The sequence below is a fragment of the Myzus persicae genome, unplaced genomic scaffold (assembly GCF_001856785.1).
Source record: "Myzus persicae strain clone G006 unplaced genomic scaffold, MPER_G0061.0, whole genome shotgun sequence".
In the NCBI taxonomy this organism is placed as follows: domain Eukaryota; kingdom Metazoa; phylum Arthropoda; class Insecta; order Hemiptera; family Aphididae; genus Myzus; species Myzus persicae.
In genome coordinates this window covers 1-17732 of record NW_019101045.1, presented here as the reverse complement: position 1 = coordinate 17732, position 17732 = coordinate 1, and the positions used below count along the sequence as shown (strand labels likewise).

The window sequence follows — 17732 nt, the reverse complement described above, 5'->3', positions numbered from 1 at the left end:
TTATTGGTTTAATAGTAATAATAAAAATAATAATAGAAACATTTGAATATTATACTTTTAAATTGTATTCCAGTATACTTAATACTTGACATTGGTATTTTATATTACTAAAAACATTTTTTTCTTGATTTTTTTGAAGCGAAAGTTTCCAAAAGATTTTGGTAGTCAATGTTGTTAGAGATTTCTTGTTCGATAGATATAAGGGCAAGGTCTGAAAGTTTATCTTGACTTAATTTATTTCGCAGGTATGTTTTGATTAATTTAAGCTTCGAAAAACTTCTTTCGGCACAAGCTGATGTAACTGGTATCGTTAACATGATTCTTAAAGCAATAGATTTGTTAGGAAATGAACCATTCGTCTTTTTTAAAATACTAAGAGCTTTAAGTGGAGTTGTATTGTCATCAATCATCATACGAAAAATAAGTAGTTCTGAACATAAGTCAAGTCCTTCCAAATCATTCTGATCACCATCGGATAATACTAAGTGTAAATCTTTACAATATTTTCGTAGCTCATCCTCTTCCATAGTTTTTACTTTGCCTATTTGATATAAAAATCCAAAGTTATTCGAATACGATTCTAACTGGTCAAAACGTCTATTTATAGATTCTATTGCTTGATTAATAACAACTAGAAAATAATCAATACGAAAACGATCTTCCTCATTTAAAATTGGTTCATCGTTATGTTCATAACTGAACATCTTTTTTTTCTTTCTTATACGACAACACTTAAAAATAACTGGAATATCTATTTCTGAAGCTAGTTTATTTGCTATATTCTTTGCAGAATCAAATCCTGTTATTCTATATTGTTTCAAATGTTCTAAAAGACCGTATACCATTTTTGTAGAAATACTGATTTCCATATTCTGGGACTGAAGACTCTTACTTACAATATTCACCTTTTCTAAAATATCATACCAAATAACAAGACTAAGAATAAATTCATAACTGCTTATTTCGTTTAATAATGAATTAGCTTCACTTTTAGCCATTAAATCATTTGCCGTTTCATATACTTCTTCTAAAGCTTCTATTATACGCGGGAATTGTAATCGTAATGCTTTCACGCTGTTCAGTCGACTTTCCCATCTTGTATCAGACCATTGTTTAACAGTAAATAACTTGCAGTGTTTTTGAATTATACTCCAACGATTTGTTGACGCCGAAAATAAGGTGTAAACACGACGTACTGTACCAAAAAATGAAATTGCTCTTGGAGAATTTTGTGCCGCATCGCAAAGAACTAAATTTAAACTGTGAGCCTCACAAGGTGTAAAAAAGGCTCTGGGATTTATATTTGAAATACGTGCCTGCACTCCTTGGTATTTTCCAACCATATTTGACCCGTTGTCATATGCTTGACCTCTACAGTCTCCAATATTTATATTATATAATTCTAATTGTTTAATTAGAATTCCAGATAAATTTAATCCAGTAGTAGAATTAACGTTTACGAAGTCAAGAAAATATTCTTGTATAGTTGGATCAGATTCATTGCTTTCTCCCATGTTTACTATGCGTGTGAGAATCGAAAGTTGCTCTTGATGTCCAATATCTGGTGTACAATCCATTACGACAGTGAAATACTTTGCAACCTTTATCAAACTTATTATTTTTCGTCTTATTTCACTCGCCATAATTTGAATTAGTTCGTCTTGTATATCATGGCTTAAATAATGTACACGAGTTTCTTCGTCTTTTATCCGTCTTAAATGTTCCTCCATTATCGGATCAAATTTTGCCAGCATTTCAATGATACCAAGAAATTGCCCGTTCCCTTTGGCGTATAAAACATCTGTTGTACCTCTAAAGGAATCATTATGTATGGCTAAATAGTGAATGATTGATAAGATTCGGTTCAATACATTTTTCCAATGAATTTTTTCTCTTTCCATTACAGTTACTTCTAGTTGGTTAATTGTTTTTTCTTTGGATATTCTTTTATTCAGTTCCATCCAGGCTTCCACGGACTTATAATGTGAAATGGATCTTTCATGGGTTTTAAGTTTTTCAGATAAGTGTCTCCAGTCATTGGCAATTGTGGTATCGGCTATTGTAAATGATGGAAAATCTAGTGAAACATATAGAGAATTTGAAGCAGTACGCCTCATGAAATCAGGTATAATATTATTTATTAGGTACCTACACCTACATGGCATAATACCTGGTAAAAATGTATTTAATTTAATTGGTAGCTTAATTTTATTTTCTAACTTTCCACTAATAATGAGTCTTTAAGTAGTTTGAAAGATGTAATGAATATAATTTTAGTACTGATACATATTAGACACAAGACTTAGGCACATATTATTTATCTATTAATTATCTTTGAGTTGTCTGCTACAATAACTAATAATATTTTTTTTTAAATAATAATTTTAGGCCATAGAAAGAAACAAAATAGAACTTTGTCCTTTTTAGTTACTAAATAACTTACCTAATGAATTAATAAAAATTAACGTATCATAATTAATTTAATATAATTTAATGCAGTTGTGATGTTCCACCTCCAAAAGAGACGGTGTGTGATCAGTCATTAGCCCTCATATCTGCTATAGTACAATGCTTCACGCAATATTCCTCTCTTCAAGAGTACCTCAATATATGCGCTGATTTGACATTAAATCAGTTAGATTCAGACTCTCATTGGCTCCCCCAGTGTTTTGTCAGAACAGATGTTGCTCATTTTATAAAAATGATAAGCAGATGGCCACCTCTTAAAACAATATCTAGACGAGTCAAAGAAATAATTCTTAGGTTATTTGGATTATTAGTGAAAAGTCAATCTGTCGAAGAAATTTATTCTTTTGTATTGTCAACGTTTGTTGTTCTAAATAGTGAAACAGATGGAAATGATACTGAGATGGGCAGTGAAACTCCTTGTGAGCGCCATAAAAAAAGACTGATAGAAGCTACATCATCAGGATTTATTAATTTTGAAGAAGAATTTAACGAAATTTTACTTATAGCAGACAACGAAGATGAAGCACGAACTTTATTAGAGGAGGAATATGAACGACAATATGAAGGTCTTGATAACTATAACAATCCATTCAAATCCTGGGCAGAAGAAATTTCAGAAAGAAGTAAGTTATTGTTAAGAGAAGGGTCAGGAATTAATGCAATGTACGTGCCAACTTTGATTCCACATATAATTAAATGTTTAAAACTTCTACCTTTATGGTCTGGATTAATGGTGCCTATTTTTGGATATGGTGATGAAACTACGAGTTCTGCAGTTGTAGAATCCAGCTTCAAAAAACTCAAAACATGTACATTTAGAGATATTTCACTTCCTACTAATATTGAGACTTTTTTAGAGAGACATATAATTTCACTGCGTGGTACATCTCTATTAAGATCTTCAAATCAAAATGCACTATCAGACAACCTTCAATTGCATGTAAATAATAACACTGATCAAGCTGGAAATGAAACCCAAATTATAGAACATAATAATGATCTAAGTACAAGCGACAACTTCGAACCACAAATAAATAACGCTAATAGTATTCAAAGAAGAAATGAAGAAGACATAGCAGTAGAAAGTTGGAACCGTAAATCAAAAAAACAAAGGTCTACAAAATCATACCTTGTTCCTAATCCTCATTTAAGGCATTTAGATATAAACAACTCAAAAAAAATAACGTCATTACCACTATTAAAAAATGGATCTCGAGCAGAGGAACTAAAAAGTTGTGTTGTGCAGACCATTGGCAAAGTGATTATGAGCAACACTTGTGCCTTTGATACGGTTACCTCTATTATTATGGTTGCTTATTGTGACAGTGTGAAATATAGTGAAAAAGTAAATAATTTTTTGGAAAACAATAAATATTATTCATTTATATCAAAAATTGTAAAACAAGGAATTACATCATCAACTTATTCGGATAGAGCAACTATAATGGTGATTATATTTAAATACATACTTTAACATTTTTAAATTTTTTTTTCTTAAATTGATTGACTTAGGCATGCAAGGTGTAACAGGAAGACCTGATAGATAAATTAATTTATCTTCTAATCAATACCTATTTAAAAATAATTTTAATAGGCACTGAAAATAAAAAATAAAAATTTGATTTAAACTCTTTTTTTAAATCAAAATAGCTAATTTGTAAATCCGATCATAAAAAACAATTATGATGGTAAAAAGTAAAAACTTTAATTTATCTATATTTCTTTATATATATCATATATTTCCTATTTAATAACTATATAATTTTCACAATTTTGGTCATACTTTTAAGAAGCATCATTTATTTTATTTATTTATTATTTTTTTTTGTTAAGTCTTCCTGTTACACTTTGTATAATATCTCATTTTTATATCGTTGTATAATTAACATGAATATTATTGAAATGTTCACTATTATAAAAAAAAATGATTGCATCATAGATATTATAATTTTGTATGAAATTTGTGTAGTATGTTTTATATAGTCTGTAATATTTTTATATTGATTTCAGATAAATGAACTTCAACCAGCAATGGAATTTTTAGAATACGAGACCTTTTTGGCAGTTTGTGATACCACGATAGGACATGTAATTAAAAATTTATTGACTGATCTTCCATCGGCTTTGGACGTTATAAAGTGTACAAATCATATATGTAAAAAAACCACATTAACCCCTATAGCTGTACCATATATAAATATTCGAATTACAAATGGAGACATAAGTTGCCTACAACAGGATATAGATGATAGAATGAAAACTTATACTTCAATATGTGGTCATACAGAAAAAAAAAGTACACCTTGCACTGGTGACAAAACAGTGACAACTACTATACGAATGCATGTATTTATTGAGCTCCTCAATTGGATGGGTATTAATTTTATATTTATCTTATTGCTTAAAATATGGTTTTTTATTTACATTAAACATTTATTTATATAAGTAAAATCTCTTTTATTTTAGAGGAGGATGAAATAAACAGCAGTCAGCATAGCACCGAAGCAGCATCTCATCCTAAAATAAAGTTATCAGATATTCCACCTGTACTCATTATTAATGAAATAACATTTGAACAGAGAGGTGTATTTTGTTATCGACAAGGGTTAAGTAGGTTAAGAAACTCTGTAGGGCATTATTATGCTTATGGAAAACGAGGACCTAACAACTGGGAGCTGTTTGATGATATAAAAAAAAAAACAAAACCAGTAAAAAATTCAATAGTCATACCATGTGAATATTTAGTATATACAATTTGAAATATTTTTTTATTTATAATTAATTTAAAAAATTGTATTCAATAAAAAGATTTTTTTACTATGATTCAAATTTATTTTATAGCAATCTTTAACAACCTTTAGTCTATTTATTAATTCATTAAGTATATTTAATACAGAACAGTACTGTATACGTATACTGTATGCATTATATAATATAGTAAATATATAGTTAATGACACATGAAATTTTTTAATAAGTTACCAAACAAATAATATAGTACAAATTATGAAAAAGATATCACCCAAAATATAATACAGAAACAGAATACAAACAATGAACAAAAGTTGACACAACATTATTTTTAAAACAAGTAATACTAAATAAGTAATTCGTGTAACATTTTAGATGATTTTAATTTTAACTATAGTATCAATAATTTGCGTTTTCTGAATTTTTATATCTTTTTCAATCGCCATAAGCATTAAGGGTGATAAATGTTGTTGACTTATTGTTGATCTGATTTTAGACTTTACAAGTTTTAGTTTAGAAAATACCCTTTCACAGGTCATTTGAGTTGAGGGTAACAAGTGTACATATTTATAAACTGTAAATAAATTATGAAATGCGTTGGAATGAAATGAAAGTTCTTTAATTATAATATAGATAAGCACAGGCAATGCATTTATGACATTTATCACAGTCTACTCACACTGTACAGTGTGTTTATAACTGCAGGTGGATTGCCTACCTAGATGTTTAACTTGAAGGTCTATCGATTTTCATTTAATGTGACCGACTTGCTCTTAAACGTGGATTTTGGATTTACAATTATATACATACAAAAAAGCACCGGGCATACGACGTTGGACCTTATTATTCAATTGCCAATTTTCATGAGACAATGTGAGATTTCTAGACACTCAAACTCGAATTTCAAACATTACCGCCTTCGACACCACCAGGTGCCAAGTCTTATCACAAATCCTTATCACCTACTCAAATCGTCGTTTTTTAACCTACCATCATAACATGAGTGACTTTTAAATTGTATACTTAATTTTGTCTTCAGTCTCTACCACCTATTTTCAGTGTCTAACTGGCACCTAAGTTTCACGACAACAAATATCAGATGGCAGCTATAATATAAATACTTATGAAATTAAAATAAACAATTTGTATTTTTATTGTTTATGTTGTAGTTACACAATTAAGTATTAACCACAACTTAAAGTCTGCAAATATGAGTAGTAGACACAAAAACGTTATCTGGAATCCTAGACGATTTATAATCTACTAACCTATGCTCAAATACATATACAGCTAAAAATACAAATGCCACAAAAATGCACGAAATATGTTCAAATAATTTCAATTTTAGAGCTGTGATCCTGTGATTGTACTTACCTATGCATTAGAAATTAGAATGCATTAATCACCAACTTAATAATAATTTTTACCAACAATTCATTAACCGGAACGTATTATTGGTGAAATACTGACTTTTTATAAGAAGTTATTTTCTATTTCTCAATATTTCCAATAAAAACAAACCATTTATAAATGTAAAATATATATGTTTTTTTGAATATATTTCTCAGGGAAATTTTAAGGTACAAATTCTGAAAATGGTTGTACTAAGCAGTACAAATTATAGTACAGTTAATGTTAAATAAAAAAAAAATTCAAAATTCAAACATAGAGGTGCCAGGGTAATCTACCTAAATAAACCATTTATAAATATAAAATATATATGTTTTTTAAATAATTATTTAATACTATACTACCTATTTATATTTAAAATAATGGTTTTTCGATTTCCGCCCGAAACAAAAGGCGTACAAATGTTAATATCGCGCGTACANAGGCCTCGCGTTTGTCCCCAATAAAGACACTCATAAGTAAATTGGTAATACAAAATACGTGAATTAAGAATATCAAATCAATAAATCATATTATCTATTGGTATTAAAATTAAATATTTACATATTATTACGTGTGACGTGTTTTTGCAGTGAAAACCATTTTATTTAGGCAGTGCATTATACACGTACGTCACACCAGCCCCCCCATATTCAAAATAATGAAATTTTATTATTCTATCCTTTAGTATGATATTTGTACGAATTTGTAAGCAGTAGTACATAATTTGTACGACCAAAGGGGCTCAGATATATCAAAAATCTTTCGGGGGGCTGGCGTGACGTCACGCCAGCCCCCCGAAAGATTTTTGATATATCTGAGCCCCTTTGGTCGTACAAATTATGTACTACTGCTTACAAATTCGTACAAATATCATACTAAAGGTTAGAATAATAAAATTTCATTATTTTGAATATGGGGGGGCTGGTGTGACGTACGTGTATAATGCACTGCCTAAATAAAATGGTTTTCACTGCAAAAACACGTCACACGTAATAATATGTAAATATTTAATTTTAATACCAATAGATAATATGATTTATTGATTTGATATTCTTAATTCACGTATTTTGTATTACCAATTTACTTATGAGTGTCTTTATTGGGGACAAACGCGAGGCCTTGATAATATTCTTAAAAGCGCGAGGCCCTGGACAAATGTCCCACTTGCCCTACCCTAGCACCGTCCCTGGATATCGAATACTGACTTTGAAACAACAACTGGAATCATATTGTACCTATTGCGACGTGTTCTTTTTGATATAGACGATTTCTGCTGAGTATTTCTTAAAACGTATATAAATAAATACAGGGCCGGAGTCAGACCGGTTTTCTCGGGTCATTTGTCCGGGGCCCGAACCTAAACATATTTTTGAGGGGCCCGGGTCCATAAAAAAAAAATTTAAATCATGACCGGCCCGGGTCTATAAAAATTTTAAATTTTAACGGGCCCCAGCTAAAGCTTAAGTAACGATCAATGGGCACTGCCATTTTATTGAACATTTAATCATAATATATTAATATTGTGTAATAGCATAATACTAGTATTAATAGCGACCAAAATACTTATATTCTTTATCTTATCGGCGCGCGGCGCGGCGTCATGACGGTCACGGGTATTCTTCTATAAATATAATTTATCGGCCGAAATTCACGAAAACAATTTGGCTTGATTTTTAGTAGGTTGTCGACAAGAAAATACACTGTATTTTTCTGGGTATTTCACATTATGTAATAATTTTATGATATAAGCACGCTTGGTTATCAGTTTATTTCTTATTTTCATTGTCATTGTCATATCAAATTCAGTCATATGACAGAGTTTGTGGCGACTTAATCGACTTATGTTTATATCCGACCGTTGAATTTTAAAAGTGACGATATGTCGATATGAGTGCTTATAAACATAAATCGGGGTTTCAAAAAAGAAAAGAAAAAGAAATTCGGGAGATAGAAGCATCCAAAGGACAAACGTCTCTAAATAAATACATTCAATCTGCAAATTATAGAAATAGTTCGACAGTAAATCAACCTTCTTGTGAAACTATGATTGAAAGTGAGTACTGAATATTAAAAAATGAGCGTTTAAATGGTATTAAAACGCTTATGGATTATTAAAAAGGTAATTTTTTTTGGCGCTTATGAGTTATGGGTTATTTATTTTTGCGCTTTTGGGTTGCGTTTGGGTCATTTTTTGCGCTTATGGGCTACACCCTTATTTTTTTTTAAATAATTTGTACCTACATATTTTGATTTCATTAATATTTTATTAGGGATTACTGAATGTCAACCTTCTACTTCTACAACTGCTTGTCCCAAATGTCCCGACTCAACCCTTCAATCACTTTCTTTCTCAGTTAATGAAACAGCAGTAACCTTGCCTATGTCCTTACCTACACAAACGAACATAACGTCATCGTCTAAATTGGAGACTGCTGAATCTAGACAGTTGGAACTGTCACCTTTATCTGTTGAAAATAAAAATATTTTGGTGATGTCGTCTAATACGAATAGATATTTTGACATTGGATCAATCAACTTTAATATTGATATAGACATTAAAAAATCACATGAAAAACTACCTGCTACTTTTCCTGAGGACTCCCAAGGATTTTCAATGCCAACCACCATTTTTAAGAAAAAACTAGCAAATGGAGAATGTGTAGATAGAGACTGGTTAGTTTGGAGTAAGGAAAGAGCGGCTTTGTTCTGTTTGCCATGTAAAATATTCAGCCCACATATGACTAAGCTTTCAATTCTGGCTTCGGAAGAGGGTTGGTCTGCAACAGGTAATTGGAGGAAACTTCATGCAAGAATTCCTGAACACGAGAAAAGTGAATCTCACAAGTCGTGTTATTTCCATTGGAAAACAGAACAACTTAAGCACCAAAAAGAAAAATCTTTAAGTGACCTCATGGCCAAAACTATCAAACATGAACAAGAAGTGTTGCGTGGCCTTCTTCGACGACTTATCAGCGGAATGTCGAAGGGATGTGAAAGGACTTAAAACATATTTACAATCTTTTGACTGTTTGATTTTGGCGTCCATTTGGTTTAAAATCCTGAAAACAATTGATCTCGTGAACAGAGTAATTCAAGCACGCGGAGAAACTATTGACATAGTCAGTAAAAACTTACAGAATCTAGTGAATGAACTTCAAAGTATAAGGAATGAAAGCTGTGAAAAAATCTGGAGTGAAACTACAATCGTTGCTGAAAACATTGGTTGGTCAGACAAATTAATTGATCAATCAAAGAGGGTGAAAAAACGAAAGAGAATGGTCGATGAGGAAGGCATAGAAGAATACACATCGGAAACAATTGATCCACAGTTGCTTTTCAAAAGAAATGTATTTTATGTCATTTTGGATGAAGTAATTGCAGATATAAACAAACGATTTGAATCATTGAAAACACTTATTGATATTTTCTCAGTTCTTTGGGAGTTTAAAGATATGACAGAAAGTGAAATAAAATTAAAATCTAGAAATCTGGTTTTGAAGTATAATGATGATTTACAAGAAGATTTAGTAGATGAGCTACAAAGTCTTAAAATAGTTTATGCTACTAACTTTGGACATAAACAACTAAACCCCTTAGAACTGCTGAATCATTTGCACAAAACTAATCTTGCAAACATGTTCCCTAATTTATGTATTGCATTACGAATCTTTTTGACGATTCCCGCAACTGTTGCGAGTGCGGAACGATCTTTCTCGACATTGAAGAGAGTGAAGAATGTACTACGATCAACAATGACACAACAGAGACTCTCAAGCTTAGGTGTTTTAGCAGTGGAGGCTCAACTTGCAAAGACGATTGACATGGATGAGGCAATTGATGACTTCGCAGTAAGAAAGGCAAGAAAAAAAACCATAGGAAAATTTTAAATTTAAGGTTTTAACTATATAAGAATTATTTGTAATCTAAGATAACACTAATAATACCTATATCTTTCAATATTCATTTAAATAAATATAAGTTATGGTTATATATATTATTATGTCGTTTTGTATATTATTATCATTCATGTATTTGAGTATTTAAATTTTCTTTGAAAAAGTTTCAATATTATTTTAGATAAAAATAAAATATTTAAAAATAGCATAGTTGCAATAATATTTGATGTCAAAACAATTTAATTATTAGTTTTATAGATAATTAGACAAATTTTTCCTATGAAAACTAGGAAAACCCCTTTATAAAAATAGGGGGCCCTGAAGGTTTAGTTTGTCCGGGGCTCGCCAAAGCTGAGTACGGCCCTGAATAAATATAACAACTTAACAAAACATGAATCACGGATGTCATTAACGTTTATATGATCGTTACAACACATATTGGAAAACTGAGGTTATAACTTGCTCAAGTTCTGTTATATATTAATCTGATTATATTAAAATTAGTATAAAAAACTAATGTGAACTTGAAATCAAATCAAATAACGTGTAGAGAGGGGGTTAATATACTTACCTGATCCGTTGAACCTGTAAATTACATTTTAAACCCAGAATATTCAATTAAAACATGACGCGTTATTTCACTAGACAACAAGTTCACAGGGTATAAAATCAAATACAAACACATTTAAGTCTATAAATTCAATATTTATTTCGTAATGCGTGCACAAAATTTTTAAATATAATTAATGTAAGTAAACTAACAAGTGGTGTCATATGATTTAGACTCATTACAATCGCAAACATGACCTGCTTTTACATATTCGTTTTTTACATTTTCTATAAATTCATTTCCCTTACATAGTAAAACAAATATACATTTAGGATTCCATTTTGCATGTTCAACCCACGGTATGTCATCATTTGTCCATTTTTGTAAAACAAGTCCACAGAAAAAACATTCAACTATATCTCCTACTCCTGTATATCTGAAACCAGATTCAGATAATGTATATTTATTTTGACACGAAGTGGATGGAAAAGAATTATATGATTTTAATCTCGATAAAAATGTTGTAGAATCTGAATAGACTGGATATGAATTATTTCGCACCAAATAAACTAAAGATGGAAAATCGATTGAAAATTTCTGTAAATTCATGGTTTTTGATAAAACTGAAAATATTTAATCGTAAAAATCAATAAGATAATTTGTCTGAAAAATAAAAAATAAAACACAACTTGATTGATCAACGGTTCATTAAAAACTAACTAAATATTTTAAATTAATTATGTATTATTTAACATCATGTCTGGCAATTAATAATGTAACTGGTTAAACAACGTCTGTGAAGTTGGCCCCCCCACTATGTCCAATCGACATCAGACCAATTTCAATATTCAGTAACCTTTTAGTAACTAATTGTAACCGACATCGAACAATTTGTAACCAAATAGTTTCGGAGAAAACTCAATTTCCATTTGGGGGGGCTAACTTCACGTAGCCCCCCCGACATTTTCCTATCGAATCCGGACCTATCCCAAAATTTAGTAACCTTTTAGTAACTAATTGTAACCGACATCAAACAATTTGTAACCAAACAGTTTCCGAGAAAACTCAATTTTCATTTGGGGGGGCTAACTTCACGCAGCCCCCCCACTTTGTCCTATCGAATCCGGACCTATCCCAAAATCTAGTAACCTTTTAGTAACTAATTGTAACCGACATCAAACAATTTGTAACCAAACAGTTTCCGCAAGAAAACTCAATTTTCATTTCGGGGGTTAATATTTTATGAACTTACAATTTTTGATACATAGGTACCGTTTTGACAATATTCCAATTATATTTGACTTCAAACATACGTTTATGAAGATGTTTGATGAAAATGTTAACCTAGAATATTTGATACGCAACGAATATATAAATATAAATATTTTTAATTTGCTATTATGGATAAACTATAATTCCTTAAAAAGGAATTTCATAGTAGTTACCTATAAAAATTCCAAAGTTCGTCACAAAAAGAAAATTATGTGTAAGTACCTTTAATTATTATGGTTTATCATGTGCAACTGACTCACAATACTTTTTATTTACCTCACAAAAGTATTTTCCTCAAAGGAAAAACCAGAATTGGATACTTACATAGTGTCTCCAATTGAATTTATTTCAATTTGTTTACGATATAAATTTTAGGACATAATAATATATTTAGCAGGTAACTTTTCAAAATTGTTACTAACTATTATTTGTAATCTTAATAAAATATAATATGGAACTAAAATAATATTTTGACTACTTATATTTGTTATCTACTTTAAGTCATATTGCTGTGTATGGTTTTATTTAAAAACAATTACATGAATGAAATGTAAAATAAAATAAAAAATAAAATAAAGTATTATAACTTACTTTAAGTGTAAAATAATAAATCTTTAATATTTTTTTTGTAAAGAAATTAAAAACAAAACAAAATAAAATAAAATATTAGAACTGTAGGTAAGTGTAAAATATTAAATCCTCAATTTTTTTATAAAAATCTTAAAAATTAATTTTTTATGTATACAACTAGATGGGGTCTTACTAGCATAGTGTCTGAGTGAAATCTTTTGATTTTTTTTTGCAAATCATTATGTGTTTCCCATACGTTGGTTGATCTTTTGATGTGTGAAACATAGTGATCTGAATGATACGCTACCAATCCAAAAAATGTGAAGCTATATAAAAAAAACATGATTTATTTTTTATTAGTGGTGTGTGTTACACGTTTTTGGTTAACTAACTAATACTGTTATACATAATATTATGTATACTCACTTGACATCATTAATCTTTATCTCCGATGGAAACTCTGAAAGATAAAACATACTCTCTTCCTGATACATATCTGTTTCGATGAAAATGTGGTCCATTAGTATTTTAGTAGATGAAATTGATCCACCACAATGTCCACAATCATATGTTTGTAATGAAATGTAATTATTTAGAGCTTCTTGTAGATCTTTGAAACCATTGTTAGTATAGCGAAGAATAATTGTCATGTTGGTAATTTGTTTGTGTTTATTTATACAGTTGTTATCTGAACATTTAATATTTTCAATCGTAGATGGAACGTCTTTTAGCAGCTTAGTAACAATAAATGATACATTACAACGTGCGTCTATTATTTTTAAATTCGAAATGCTCTTTGACTCATCGAAAATGTTTTTCAGAATAATTAACCGTTCTTTATAGGTATTTGTTGTTGAACCATATAAGGCTAATTTTTTACAGAAATTAAGCATATGGTTTTCGCTGGAATCTATAAAGTGTCTATACGACTGAAAATCTATGTATGCCATAGCTATTATGGCAACGACTGCATCCATTGGACATGTATTGAGAACTAGATATTTGTTTTTTGCCATGCGCAATGGTGTTCCAATATTTCCATTTATCAATAAAGAGTTCAAATTTGATCGAGTACTTTTCTTATTTAAAAACCTTTCAATATCTGGATTTGGATCCATGTACTTTTGAAATCTTTTTTTGATAATTCGATCTTTAGATTTCGGTAGTTTAGGATCTTCTGAATTACCCTTCCCACGCCAATTTTCAGTCGCTTTTAGTGAATTGGAAGAAACCGAAGATTCATCACTATAATATTCATCTACAGTTGAATTGTGATCTACAATATATTCGTTTAGTTTTTTTCCTTTGTACCAATTGTCTGCTTCATCACAAGAACTAGTTTGTAAAAAACTTTTGTTTGTGTTATTTTCTTCATTTGAGTTATATTCATCTGTAATCGGGTCTTGTTTTTTCTCCTCGTTACAATACATTGACCCGTCTCTTGATTTTGATGATTTGGTTTTTTCATTTTTGTTACTGAGTTCATCTGAAGATTCAGAAGAAATATTTTCTTTTATTTTCGATATTTTCTTTGAATTCAAATCTTGACATTGCGTAGTCTTGTATAGGTTTCTTAACTGACTGCTTCTAAATTACTTGCTGCTCCCTTCTAAAGCATTCAAGTGCTTCGCAACAAATCGGTCAGCAGTCATTGGCTGTAAATCGAACTTCAAGATTCTCTTTTTTAATTCAGCAAAGTCACTTTCAACCGGCGCGGAAGTTGCAATAAAATTTGGTGAATTGAATTTACTGACCATTACTCCACTCCAAAGTGGAAAATATCTAGACAGACGTAATATAACAGATGGCAATCCTGGTAAAAAAAAAGCCGAAATACGATTGCCTTGTACTTTTGATTTTCTATCAGCATCCATCTCGATTTCTCTTAAATATTCATCAATTGCATTGTTTGTTTCTTCAGTAACTTCTTGATCATCATTTTCATTTAAGTTATCATCATCCGTATCAACATTATCTGCATAATCTTCTACTATTTTATTTTTTATTTTTTCAAGCAACAAGAGTCTACTAGATTCTGCTGGAGTGTCGATGTTATCTTTAACCCAGCCATCTGTTTCAGATTTTGCAACAATTAACAAGGCAGTTAATATTTCGCTAAATTCATTTAGTGTCGACGAAGTTAAAATTAATCGTAAGCAGCTAACATAAAACGTTTTTAGTTTTTTATTTTGAATGCCCTTAAAGTATGGAATTCGACAAAATAGTTTTATCATATGCGCTACGTCAATTCTTATATAGCATTGTGGTAATATTTCGTTTTTTCCAACTAAAATATCAAAACATCTCTCAGTGTAATCTCGCATGCTGCTGTTATTAAATGCTCTTGTCAAAGCTCCTATAAGAGCAGTTGAAAAATCGCAAACAACCTCATTAGGTACTTTTATACCACATAGTAACCATTGTGTAAGCCAATTTTGAATAGTTTGAGTGTCCTGTTTTTCGGAAAGCATTTGGGTTATAGGAATTTGGCCATAAGACGTGTGAACAACTGCTTCATATAAAAATATATGTGCTGATAATAAGTTCAATGATGTACGTTTGATTTTTTTTATAAGACTACCAGTAGCATCAACTGAAATACTGCAGTACTCTTTGGTTAAATCTTTATAAATTACTACTTGATGATTGCTCCAATAATGTACAAGAAATGGGTCGATGCCAATGGAGCGAATTGACCCAGCAAACTGTGTATGTTTCAGCTCAACTAATGATAAAATTGGACACTTTAAATATATACCCAATGTATAGTCCTTATACTCTTGTTTAGCTTTTCTTAGAACACTAGAATGATATAAATTAGGAGGAGATATGGAACCAAACTCCATATTTGATGCTTGACTGCGTCTCCAATTACTTGCTAATTCTGTTGTTAGCTGACTACCTATTAATTTCCTTTTTTCTCCTTTTAGTTGTCTTTTGCTATTATGCTCTAAATCATGTCCACGGGTATCAGAAGTTCTAATTTCTAGTTTAAGTGGGTGGCCTTTTATTGGTTCATCGTGGCTCCAACCGTGTAAATTGTTGTTGCAATCTTTGCATTTTGCTTCGAAGTGAATAAAGTATTGACTATTTGCCGAATTTATTCTCACTTTACATCTTTTGTACACAAAATTGCAAGGCAATTTGTACTCAAGTAAAAAAGCATCATTTACAACATCACTCCATGTGTTTTTTTTCATAACATTGTAGGATCTGGTGGTAGAATTTTTTTTATATTGCACAATTTTTGGTTCCATTTCAATATATTTTTCGTATGGTATTTCAAGAACAAACATTTTTTCACCATCACTTATTATATTTTTTTCACTGCCATCATTACTTTCAACTGAATTAGATTCATATTCATCCACTTCAGCGTTATTATTCAATTTCAATAATTTTTTAAGATCAGTTTGAAAGTTGTATCGATTCTGATAAACATAAATATATAAGTTTTTTTTGGGAACTTTATTCTTTAGCTCCTTTGACAGGGTATCCCATATTTTATGAGTCAATCCTCTCAGCACACCATTATCGAATAATTCTGATTTATACTGGTCAAGAACACAAAAAATTTCTTCAGATGAAACTAATGCCTTTCTTCCTTTCTTAGGCTGCAAAAATATTGATAATATGTAGAATAATTACGTACATACGCTACTAAAAAACTAATACATTCAATTAAAATAATTTTGAATTCCAGAGCTGTAAAGAATACTTTTAAAAAGTATTTGAGTAAGTAAAAAATATATTGTTGAAAAAAATATTTAAAGTAATATTCAAATACTTATTTATCCAACGTATTTGAGTATTACTCAAATACTTTAAAAATGTATTTGAAATACTTTTCAAATACTTATAAAAAAAAAAAATATGTACAATTTATTCATCATTTTATTATTATTTATTATTGCATTGATTATTACATTTTAAAAACATTATTTGTTCAAAATGCTTGTCACTAATGGATGTTCTCTTTTTTGTTAACGTAGCTCCTCCTACACTAAATACCCTTTCAACCGAAGCACTGCTGGGGAGAGGTGTATTGTATTTAATAAATACCTGTCAACAGAAATAAAAAATTAATTAAATTTATCATATTTATCATAAGAACCAAAAAAAATGTATATGTACTTTTTTAAGTATAGGAAGTGATTGCAAACAATCCAAGTTTTTTGTTGGCGAAGTCCTAAAATAATGATTAATTTCAATATCTACCGAATCTATACCATTCATATTGTTTGAAGAAGACCACGTAAAAAAGTCCAATGATGGTTCATCATAACTTTCTACAATATTAGGTTCTTGAGTATTGGAAACACACTCTTTTTCATATATTTGTAAACAAGCATTTCTAAATGCATCCATAGCCATTTGCTTTCTTACATCATTTTTAATCCATGCCACTTTAAAATAAGGATTACTCACTGATGCAATAATTAAAAACTTATTTTGTAATAAATCCCCAAATCTTTTATTAATGCCTGAAAGATAAATTATTTTGGTATTAACTTAGTATAGAAACTAACTTAAACTAACTTTACTGTTAAAATTAAACATACCAGTAAGCAAAGCAGACACAAGAGGTTGTATACTTTTAGAAATGGTATCATCTCGAGACATAAGTGTAAATTTTGAAGAGAGTTCTTCAATTGTTGGCAGTAAAAATCCAAAGTTCATATGTTTGTCTCCTTGAAGCATGTCCAGACTTATGGAAATTGGTTGTAATACTTTTTCATAATTTCCCAAAAACTCAATATCGTTTTTGTTAAACCTAGGTATTAAAATATATTAAATATATATTATTATGAGAAATAACAATTAAAATTATTT

General features: G+C 30.0%; 3 protein-coding genes across 3 annotated transcripts; all 3 read right to left on the bottom strand.

The window, feature by feature from the left end:
- Window positions 1–115: 115 nt before the first annotated feature.
- Window positions 116–1961, bottom strand: LOC111027500 (zinc finger MYM-type protein 1-like; the record flags this gene model as incomplete). The annotated part of the gene is made up of 1 exon (XM_022305891.1): window positions 116–1961. A coding segment is annotated over exon 1 (1846 nt), but the record flags the coding sequence as incomplete, so codon positions are not given.
- Window positions 1962–10906: 8945 nt separating this feature from the next.
- LOC111027498 (death-associated inhibitor of apoptosis 1-like) lies at window positions 10907–11713 on the bottom strand. Its single transcript, XM_022305888.1, has one exon. The coding sequence runs from the start codon at window positions 11664–11666 to the stop codon at window positions 11265–11267; it is 402 nt and encodes a 133-aa protein (XP_022161580.1). The 5' UTR covers window positions 11667–11713; the 3' UTR covers window positions 10907–11264.
- Window positions 11714–16785: 5072 nt separating this feature from the next.
- LOC111027499 lies at window positions 16786–17705 on the bottom strand. Its single transcript, XM_022305890.1, has 3 exons — window positions 17462–17705; window positions 17034–17383; window positions 16786–16961 (listed from the first exon to the last, which is right to left on the bottom strand). The coding sequence occupies exons 1-3, from the start codon at window positions 17598–17600 to the stop codon at window positions 16800–16802; spliced, it is 651 nt and encodes a 216-aa protein (XP_022161582.1). The 5' UTR covers window positions 17601–17705; the 3' UTR covers window positions 16786–16799.
- Between the last annotated feature and the right edge of the window lie 27 nt (window positions 17706–17732).

Excerpts from the sequence above, each read along its gene's own strand:
- LOC111027498 (XM_022305888.1), bottom strand. The coding sequence starts at position 11,666 with ATGAATTTACAGAAATTTTCAATCGATTTTCCATCTTTAGTTTATTTG.
- LOC111027499 (XM_022305890.1), bottom strand. The coding sequence starts at position 17,600 with ATGCTTCAAGGAGACAAACATATGAACTTTGGATTTTTACTGCCAACA. Across the intron at positions 17,384-17,461 it reads TGTGTCTGCTTTGCTTACTG|GCATTAATAAAAGATTTGGG; the intron begins GTATGTTTAATT and ends TTTATCTTTCAG. Across the intron at positions 16,962-17,033 it reads CACTTCCTATACTTAAAAAA|GTATTTATTAAATACAATAC; the intron begins GTACATATACAT and ends TTCTGTTGACAG.